Below are 10,848 nucleotides of genomic sequence, written 5' to 3'. Positions count from 1 at the left end.
AAAGCAGAGAAAACACGAGTCTGGTTTAACTTCTAATGAGTTAAAAATAAAGGGTTGGTTGTGCTGGAGTGATGACTGAAACTCAGATATTATTGCTCACTGTTTGACCTCTGACCTTTACACTTGTTGGTCAAAGTGGCTGCTGGAGCATCTCACACTTTATTTACATGACTGCATGAGATAATAACATTTAAACCATATTTGATGTTGAGTTTAGTTTATATGACATATGTGCATTCCCCGTTCTATCCACTCATGTTGCTCATCTCAGCAGTCCGCTTCATATTTAGTGTTTCTAACTCTCACATTGATGTTTGTCGAGCTGTTAGATTATTGAGCGTCTCGTGTTTTCTATGCAGCTGCCCTCCTGATTTCATTGTATGCAGCGTTTACAGTCACAACAAACTCCTTCTGATGCTGAGCTTCACTCGTCTTTGAAGGCAAATTAGATCAATAACGAACTCTTTGTTTCCTTGTCAGAGCAGTCTGGGTGGTTTGACTATCAAAGGCTGTTTTAAAGACCCATTAATGGGTTTTTTTGTCCTGCAGGCTGCTGTGTCATGTCAGTGAGAGGCAGCCCTTCAGAATAAAAGCCACACACACGTTTCATTTGCATAATGAGGGTTTGATTTTCAGGTTGCTTTCAGAGCTTCATTTAAAAACTTCTTCACCATGTTTCTTATAAAAGATGGATACTGGATATCTCATGGGGTAAATTACTCATGTTGGGTTGTTAGAGCAGCAGAGGGGAGGTCACAGAAAGTCATTCCTCCCAACAGCAGGAAGACTTTTCAGTGCATCTGGCAGATCACATCAGGATCCATCACTTTACCTGCTGATGAAGCCACTTTACGTACTGGACGCTCTACATTCTAACTCCATTCGTTACATCTGTAAACTAGTCTGGACCTGCTTATATCATTTGCACATTTCTCTATCTCTCGCTCTCATATACTTTTGTAAATGTTGTTGACTTTTCTTTCTATATTATATTTTTATCTTATTTTATTTTACCTTCATTTTAACACCCTAATATTCTGTGTTGTCTTTTTGCTTTTGTTTACCCATTTCGTTGAATATTCATGCTGCTGTTACAACTGAATTTCTCTCTGGGGATTGATAAAATGTAAACATCACAATTTAAAATAAAGATTGTTGCATATGTTTAAAAAATTAATAAAATAAATAAAAGTACGCGGCACAGACAGCCACGAAAAAAACAAACAATACAGAGCATTTTATAATATTTTAAAGTTTGTTTTCCTTTTACTTCTGACTAATAAAACGCCTGAACCTGCGGCGCTCAAACCGGATGAGGATCTTAATTTGAAACTCCTCCCGGATGCTGCCGGTGCTCAGCCCGGCCGCCTTGACGCCTCCCGGCCGTCCAGCTTGACTTTCTCCGTCCAGAGCGCTCCAGAGTCAGTCGCAGCCCGCCGCTAAGAGGTTTACCTGCCCGGATTTTACCACACAGTCCACACAGGTTATTTCCAGCATGATGACGGAGCGACGCGTCTCTCTGTAGGTAAATAAAAACCACTGATGAATCTCTTTATTCTAGTTTTTCTTATTTTTTTTTCTTATTTTAGTTAAAACGTGGCCGCTTGTTGGTGTCGTTCCGCCGCGAGCTGCTGAAAGGAGCTTTTGTTCGCTTTTATTCTGTGAATAACAAAAACGAGAGAAAAGTGACGAGTGTGACGTTTTATTTGTCAACATAGAAGCCCGAGTGTGTGTGTGTGTGTGTGTGTGTGTGTGTGTGTGTGTGTGTGTATACGTGCGTGCGCGTGACACTCCCTTTGGTTTCAGCGTGCGCACTTTGTCGTGATGTAATAAGAGGAAAAAGCCCAAACACGCATCTTTTTCTGGTCCCACTGCTTTAAACGGACCCGACTGGAGGTTTGACAGACTTCTAGCGACACAAACTGGTTTTTCTGGGACACTTTGAGGCCCGTTCGTGGCCACTCAGCTGATTTCTGACCCTGAAACCCGAATAAAAGCAGAATTAAAAGCTGTTTGTCTGAGCTCACGGGGACACTTTGGGCTCTAATGGAGAATCTCGCCCATCTGGGTTATGATGATCTAATTTCTAAGCAGATTAAGCAGTCAGATGTTTTGCGCCCCAGACATTCTCCAGGAAGGGAGGGCAGCCTGATGATGGAAATATTACACAATTTAGAACTCATCCAGTGCTTTGTGCTGTCGGAGTGAACTTTGTGATGTGCTGCCAGACACACAGAAGACAGTGAAGATCCTCTGACTTTATTTACTGTCTTCAGGCTCCACTGATAACATGAAGCTTCTCTAAACAGCAGGATGATGATCAGAATCAGGCTGGTTCAGGAGCAGAGGTGCACTGTGACAGTGAATCTGTAAAATATAAGATAAATAAAGGGTAAAAAATCTGTGTAAAATAATAACATTTTATTTTTTTTCAATGTATATTTAATATTTAGGATTTTATAGTCATGCAGTAAAATAAAAAAGCTCATATCTGTTTAAATTTTTTTTTTTAAATAGATGTTAATGTTGACATATCTACAATTTTTTCCTCAGTTCGGCAAATAAAATATATTTTTTAGTGATTTGACGAGTTCTATGTGCAATTAAACAAAACAAGAAAAAAAATCTGAATTATTTTACCATATTTCAGCCCTTAATAGACAAAATGTTTCTGTCAAATACCGGAAAATATCAGTAAAATTATGACATTTTTGCTGATTTATTTACAGTCAGTGAATAGTTTAATTTTACAGTCAAATGTTGTTTAATCAATTTACAATAATAAACAAAAAAATTCTGATCATATAAATGTTTGATGTGGACGCTGTTTGTGTTTGTAAAACTTTTTCAGTGATTTTATTAGATGTTATTTGCAATTTACAAAAACAACAATAACAAAAACAGGAATATCTGTAAAGTAAAAAAAAAAAAGATTTACCATTTTACATCATTTAATGTACCCAATATATATTATGTATGTTTTTCTTTAAATTTTTTATTTTTACTGATTTAAATACATCAAGGAAATCGTGTAAATTTACAACCAAATACTGTAAAAGAACAAATTACACTTTGAGAAAAGAATTAATTAAACAGATTTTTAATGTGGACGCTGTTTACAGTTTGTTTTTGCTACAGTCAATTAAACCCATTTTTCTGTGATTTTACCAGATGTTATCTGCAATTTACAAACAAACCCAAAAACAAAACAAAAACACAAAATAAAACAGGAAAATCTGTAAAATGAATTTAACTTTGTTATAATTTTTTTTTTTTTTAACATTTTTTAAAAACCTTTTTTCATTCTTTAATGTACACAATAGTTTGTTTTTTTTCTTTAAATAATGACTTGATGAGGGTTTTTTGCTGAGTTAATTAAATAGTGACATTTTACAGTCACATGTTATAAAAAAATACTATTTGTAAAAATGCAAATTTTTAACATGGACTTTATTAGTTATGGCCTGTTTTTAAATTATCACCATGTAAATTAATATTATTTTCCTTTTTGTGTGATTTTACCAGATATAATTTTACAGTTTAACAAAACAGAGACAGTCTGTTCAATAAACATGAATATTTTTTTCAGTCTTTAATGAACCTATGTTACTTTTAAATAGCTCCAAATATTAGTAAACAATATTTTTCTGAATTTAAATACAGTGAAAAAAATGGAAATCAAGAGTCACGTGTTGTAAAAGAACACAGAAACAAAAAATACACTTTTCTATGTGGATGTCACGGATACCTTTGGCCTGTTTCTTGATGCTAAACATGTACATTTATACTTTTTTCTTGTGTATTTTAATCTAATTGTCATCTTTTGTAACTCAGCATCTGTAGAATACCATTGAGTTGCTATATAAGGTCAGTTTTTGCGGCCTGCCTGCAGGACTGGAAGCAGGCCTCCTGTGTTTGTGAGGGTTCGTTCCTCTGGCGCTGATCTGTGGAGTGTTGGGAGACTTGAGGAGAACCTGAGATGATCTCAGAGCTGCAGTTACATAACACAGAGGGAGTTAACTGGAGCTTCATTCCCAATCTTTTATCTCTGTGCTTCAGCCGGTTGGAAACAATTTTCTTGTTTCTGATTAGCAGCTGGTTGAAAACGGGAAAAATAAAAATAAAGGGGGGAGAACAAGTTGTTTCAACATCTCCAGGAATGGATCAGAGTTTCTGCTGAATCACAGGAGTTCGATGTAAAGAAGTGAAGTTAGAAATAGAAAGAAACGAAGAAAGTGAGTCAGACGGGAGTGAAACCTTAATGTGGAAAACAGCCACACGGAGACGATGAGAGAAATCAGCTTTGTGGCGAAAACAAACGGATTAGCAGACGAGCAAAAATGCTTTTCGTCAACAGTCGCCTGCTGTGCGTAATTACGCGCGACTCTGCGGCGAGAGCTGCGGTGCGTTCAGGCGCGTTCGTCCCGCAGGAGGAGGAGGAGGAGGAGGAGGATGTCGAGGCCGAGACAGGAAACAAACGGAGCCTGAGAGCTGCAGCAGATGTCCGACCGGCCTCTTCCTCCTCTTCCTCCTCCTCCGCGGCTCGTTGCATCATCGGCAGCAGCAGAAATTCCAGGAAAGGTGATGCAGCGAGAAACATGCCTGGTGGAGTTTTAGGGAACTTTGTTTGGTCCAGATGACTACTGGGTGGTTAACAGTTGGTCTGAGGGTGGAAGTTCATCAGATTTAGGTCACTTAGACTTTCTAAAACTGGAGCATGATATAAGAATAAGACTTAAAATGAAGCTGAACTGTTCGCTGAAGACAACTTTAAAATAAGTGAAATAAAGAGTTAAATGGCTGATCTTTTGGAAACTGATTGCTGAAGTTGATTTATTCTGATTTTTCTTTCCTTGACCTTGAGTCTCCTCTGAGTGTTTGACTCTGCATTGATTAGATCTCCTCACTAACGAGGTTAAAAACAGCCTCCTGGCGCTCATCAGGGTAAAGTTTGCTGCCCCGTGAGCTTCTGCACCAAAGATTCAGGTCATTCATTGGGATGTTTTCCTATTTTTACCCCACTTATCTCTCTTTCTGAGATAAACATGCTGTAAATTGGGAGTTTTTTGGGGCTATGATTGGAGCAACATGTGTGGAAGGTCAAATCAGCATCAGAAGATAAACTAATCAAGTGAACAGAGATTAGATTTTATAACAGTGCTGCAGAAAAACTAAAAGGAATCTGAGTAAACACGAACTAAGCGGAACATTTTCCAGCTTGTCGAGGCAAATTTTGCAAACTTAACCACAAATTTGAAGGAAAATGTTGAAATAAAATACCCAGAAAGTGTCGCAATCTTTAATCCCAGCGCCTCCGCCCTCCTGGACCAGTTCAGACTGGCCCAGTTCTGGTGTTGCCTCCATTTGCATTGTTGTGGTTTTGCTTCAGTGTCTTTAATGAACCTCGTCCTCCCTTCATTAGACGGTTTGTCAACGCTCGATTCATCTCCTCGGACTCGTGCTGTGAAGCTGCCGTCGCTGGTCTTTGTGTTGAAACGACGTTTGACTCGTTAACGTCTCGTTCTTTACGGCCTGAATTAGCCGGAGACGTTTCAGATGTCGTCTCTAATGAATCTGCGGTTCACACGGAGAGGATTTATCTTCTGCTTTTGTTTCTCGTTCGTGGATGTTGTTTTGGAAAGTGGTGACGAAAGGATGAAGAGAGAAATGAAAGACACTCAAACACATTTAAAAAGTTACAGTAGAGACGAGTCAGCGCTTTAACGTTCATGTTTGACAGTGTGTGATCGCTGTAAAACCCAGAATGAACCCCATTGGTCCACACTGTGAAGACAAAAAGATGAACAATGAAAATCTGTCAGGAAGGGAAAAGAAGGACATGAACAAGATGGAAAATACTGTAAAAACTGTGAAAAAGATCATTTAAACTGATTTAGATAAAGTGGAACTGTGTAGTTTTACAGTCACACTTTGTAGAGGAGCTATTGTTTTGTATTTCTGATGTGGATCTGTGGTTTTACTGAAGAAAATCTGTAAAACAACAGTTAAGAACAGTTTCTTCAATCATCGTTCAAAAAAAATAATAATAATAAAAAAAAAAAAAATATATATATATATATAAATATGGAATTCTGTAACATTCAAAAACCGTAAAAACCTTAAAACTACCGGCACATATCTGTGGAAAACATCTTTTAAACTGATTTAAATGAAGTGAAATTGTGTGATTTTAAGGCCACACACTGTAAAACTTTTTTTCTTAGATGTTGACATGATTTACAGTTTTTTTTATTTAAACAATTAAAGTGTAAATTCATCCTTTTTTCTGTGATTTTACTGATATTATCTGTAATTCAACAAAACAAGGAAAATCTGTAAAACAACAGTTTAAAACAGTTCTTCAATCGTTGTAAAAAAAACAAACAAAAAAAACACCAAAACTTTTCGACTTGTTGAGGCAGTTTTCACGTCAGTTAGGAACTCATTTTTCCGATTTATTACGACTCCACATGTATGCGTTAGCGGATATCGTGCTAATGTTGCTAACACCAGTAGCGAGCTGCGTGTTTCATCTTGAAGAACAAACTAAACCAACCAGATTCATCCTGATTAGAAATGTTTCCTGAATGTATTTTTACAAGTTGTTGTGCCAGAATGGTTCCTTACCAGTGCAGTCAGTTTGGTTAAAGAGGTTTAATATCAATAAAAGTGACCAAATCTGTATAATTCTCGCTTTGTGCTCCGTCTTTAGTGTCTGATATCCCCAATTATTACCTCTTTCTTATTAAATAAACACTATAAATGTTAGTAAACCAACATTTAACCTCCTAACTTTCATTTTTTAGTCAATATTATGTAAAGAATTTGTGAAAAACAACATTTCTGTCTGTGTTTTTGGAGCATTTTTGTGCATTTAAAGCTGCTTTTTTGCACCACAAGCATTTGTATTGTTCTGTATAATTGGAGATTTTGTCCTGGAGTGAATTTGTCGTGTTTAAAAGCCGTGACGTGTCTCCGGGGTGGTCGACGCATGACTTGGTGCAAAACAAGCTGCAGCCTGAAAAGACTCTGAAAGGTTTACAAGAGACTCGTCGTTAAAAGGAGCTTTTGAACCGACTCTTCCTCCAAATTACCCTCAAAAACAAAAACAGAAGACGGCGGGTTTCCTTCTGTTCGCAGGTCGACTCGAACCTTCACGCGTGAACGTTCGCGGCAACGTTTCAGATGCCACCGAGACGTGATGAAGACGAAAATACTGGCAGCAGAAAAGTCATTCTGGGGGTTTTATTGCTTTTACTTTGCACAGAAGTGTTTAAATAGACGAGTTAAACCGCCGAGCTGCGAAATCCTTTTTAAAAACAACTCGCATGGCTGAGACTGAGGCAATAAAAGATAAAAAATGTACGAAAGTGCTGCAGCGACGAGGAAATAATGTGTTTTTTTGAACATTAAAACGTATTACAGTCGACCACAGAATTAAATGAGGATGTAATGAGCATGAAATGGGTCTGATTGAGTTGAAAAGAAGGAATCATGACCCGAAGGTCCGACCGTCACAAGATTCATTCATAGTTGTTCCTCTGATTCCTGAACAGCGCTGAGCAAACACGCAGCAACACAGTTTGAGTCACGAGATGTTAACGTTATATCAGAGACACAAACGTTTCAGGACCGAATGTTACATCAGAAACCTCGATGTGCACAAAAAAAATGTAGTTCTGACAAAAAAATCTCAGTTTATTCGAATGAGGATGAGTTTAATTGACAAGTTTGACTCTGTTTCAGTGCATAAACACAAATCATATAATACATAATACAGATTTTAAAAGTGTTAGGAGTCAAATTAGCAGCAAGTTGAGCAAATAAAAGAGACTGTAAGTCATAAAAAAGTAAAAGAAATGCAGCGTATGTGATGCAACAAAGGTTTTAAAGTGTCTGAAGTCAGATTTGTCTCCTTCAAATGCTTCAGATCTCCTCCTGTGACAAACCTGCTGCAGCCTGAACCAAACAGAGCTTCCCTTCATGCTCAGGTCATAAGATCACGGAGGCTTCGGGCGTTCTGTCGTCCCATAATTCACTGTGTTGGTCTCAGGAGAGACGCTTCAGGATCGTTCCCTGATAACAGGCCGAGATGAGGCCTTCTCAGGCCGACCGTTTCCGGGCAGTAATTTGTGCTTCCAGCGACCAGGCTGAGGCTCTTTGGGAATGTGTGACCAATTTTCTGCTCTGACTCACATTTTCACAGAGTCGGGGGCAGCCGGACCCCTGTTAGCAAACACTGGGGATTCTCCGAGTGTTTTCCTTCATATGTCTTGTGGCTCTTTGAAAAGGAGGCCGTAAATCTGCTCCCGCCTTCATTCCTCCCTCCCCTCCGCCCCATCCATCTCCCCCCCGGCCTCGTCCTCCCCCCTCTTCATCTCTTTTTTGACTCCCTTCTCTCTCGTTTCTCCTCACAGATCTCCAGTGTTTTGATGTCACATTCCTGAAGTTTCTGGAGGACGAGGCGGCAGCGGATCGGACGCTTCATCATTGCAGCTGGAATACAGAGACGAGGACTCTTGGATATGGCTTTTCTGTGCATGAGAGGAAGCTGATCTGAGGTCAAGGCCTTCGTCCTCTCCCCCGGAGTCACATGTCAGCGTGAGGCTCAACCCCCGGGTTGCTATCGCTACTCTGACCGACCTACATACTTGTTAGCCCATTTAGAGAAGCAGCACAGACGGGATCAGACGAGTGAGTTTGCTTTGGAGCTGTTGACTCTGCTGCTTTTAAGCACTCTGGGAAACTGCTGAAGCCGCTGAGAGCTCGCGCCGATCACCTCAACATGCCGGCAAAGACGCCCATGTACCTGAAAACGACGACTCCCAAGAAGGGGAAGAAGCTGAAGCTGCGCGACGTGCTGTCGGGCGACATGATCAGCCCGCCGCTGGGCGACGTCCGCCACAGCGCCCACGTGGGACCCGAGGGCGAAGGCGACATGTTCGGAGACGTGGGCTTCCTCCGGGGTAAGATGGACATGCTGCCGTCGCTGAGTCGGGCCCAGAACGGACACTCGCGCTCGCACAGCGTCGAGAGGAACGTGGACGACGGCTTCGGCTCCAAACACGACTCCCACAGCTACGCCTACAACGGCTTCCACTACCAGCACTCCACCAGCGGCCTGCTGAAGTCCACCGTGTCCATGCCGGTGTTCATCGCCCACGAGCAGGCGCCTCCCAAACCCCCACGGCTCCACCTGGACGACCCCTCACCGCAGAACCACCAGAACCACCACCAGAACCATCATCAGAACCACCACCAGAACCACCAGCAGCCTGCGGACGGCGGCCACAAACAGGCCAACGGCTGCGTCCAGCAGCACCCGACCCTGTCGCTCTGTGAGAACGGCGTCGTGGGTCGCCTGGCGTCAGAACCCTGCCGGGACATCTGCCTGTCGCCCGCCATCCGCAAGCTGGTCCCGTCCTCCGGCTCCTTCTCCGAGGTCTCCTCCGAGGACTCCATGTCGGAGACCTGCGGGCCGCTGGACGTCCGCCGGGGCCTCAGCCTGGACTCGGACGCCGGCCTGAGCAACGAGGACCTGAGGAGCGAACGCAGCGAGTCGCCCTGCGCCGCCTTCCACCCCGCCGGCCTCACCGCCTCCTCCGCCGTGTCCCGGTCCGACTCCATGGCGGGGTTGGACCTGGATCTGGGCCCGTCCATCCTGGAGGACGTCCTGAGCATCATGGACCGATACAAGACTGTGGACAACCGGTGCGAGCTGTGAAGAGATTAATGTGACATACAGATGTTTTTTATACATTTAATATATCCTTTAAAAGCAAAGGAGGGAAACAACTTCTTCACCAACTCTTGACTGCTGAGTTTAAAGGTAATGAAAGACTAAAGGAGAGTTTTAAGTGCAGGGACGCTGCTGCTGACGACAGCCGAGGCAACAGGCTGGTCCTTGGAGCCTTCATGACGCTGGACTCCCTCCGATAAACATTAAACTGTGAGATAAGGAGCAGAACGGCAGGAATATTATCAGAAACCTTCCTCTTCTGTGGATAAATACACTGTACCGTCTGTTATTCGGAGGATTTTCTGCTTCGTTAATGGTTAACAAACTGCACACTGAGTCAGATATTAACGTCTCCGCATCGATCCGGGAAACATCGCAGCCGCTGATGGTTCGCTGTTTCTCACATCAGAGGATGTCCAGTTTATTTATGCAGTAGAGTTTAAATGACACAAGCTCAGTCAGACGAAGCTGATCTTTTAAAGCTGCAGGCCATAACCAGTCTTAAAGTGTTTCGGGACAGGAGCGTCTTCAGTGTGAAATGTGAAGAACTGCTGATTGGACGGTTTGCAGCAGCCGATGGTCACTTGACGCCATCTGGTGTTGCATCTGGGAACAGCAGCACCGACGCTTCACTGACGGGCTTCTTTCTGTGACCAGAGACGTTTATTCTTGTTTAAAAAAAAGAAAAAGAAAGAAGAAGCTTTAATTGTAAGAGAAGTGCTGCTTTGTAGATCATTTTCAGATACTGATCTTTTTTAAAAACACTCTTCGTCCGTGTCGCTGTCGGCCTCGTTCACTGTCTGCATATCACAGTAGCCTATTACTCGAATGTCATTTATGCTGTATATACCTCTGTAAATGTCTAAATAAAATGTTTCCTATAAAGAAAAACGGGTGTTTGTGGAAAATTATTCAAACGCAAAAAGGTTCAATTAAATTATGAGAAATCTTAAAGACATTAAGAGTGGAACAAATACCTCGTTTGTGTATTTATTTTGAAAACTATCGTGTGGAAGTTTTCCTGTTAGTGGCAAGTGAAGGCAACAAAACATTTACGGATGTTTAAACTACATTTTGACAGATTTATGAGTATAGAAGTATTACTACAG

The 10,848-nt window shown here is 41.5% G+C and overlaps 1 protein-coding gene across 2 annotated transcripts; it reads left to right on the top strand.

The window, feature by feature from the left end:
- The first annotated feature begins 1,400 nt into the window (after window positions 1-1,400).
- On the top strand, window positions 1,401-10,630 carry LOC103368326 (cdc42 effector protein 3). Of its 2 annotated transcripts, none has more exons than XM_008296661.1 (2): window positions 1,401-1,521; window positions 8,418-10,630. In XM_008296661.1, exon 2 carries the CDS (start codon window positions 8,786-8,788, stop codon window positions 9,722-9,724), a length of 939 nt encoding a protein of 312 aa, XP_008294883.1. In that variant the 5' UTR covers window positions 1,401-1,521; window positions 8,418-8,785; the 3' UTR covers window positions 9,725-10,630. The 2 variants fall into 2 exon arrangements, with proteins under 2 accessions (XP_008294883.1, XP_008294881.1); XM_008296659.1 differs by having other exon boundaries at window positions 1,401-1,525.
- Window positions 10,631-10,848: the final 218 nt, after the last annotated feature.

The sequence above is a fragment of the Stegastes partitus genome, unplaced genomic scaffold, assembly GCF_000690725.1.
Source record: "Stegastes partitus isolate 25-593 unplaced genomic scaffold, Stegastes_partitus-1.0.2 Scaffold1145, whole genome shotgun sequence".
In the NCBI taxonomy this organism is placed as follows: domain Eukaryota; kingdom Metazoa; phylum Chordata; class Actinopteri; family Pomacentridae; genus Stegastes; species Stegastes partitus.
Note: the sequence above shows the minus strand (reverse complement) of the source record. Positions and strands in the feature narration are given on the sequence as shown.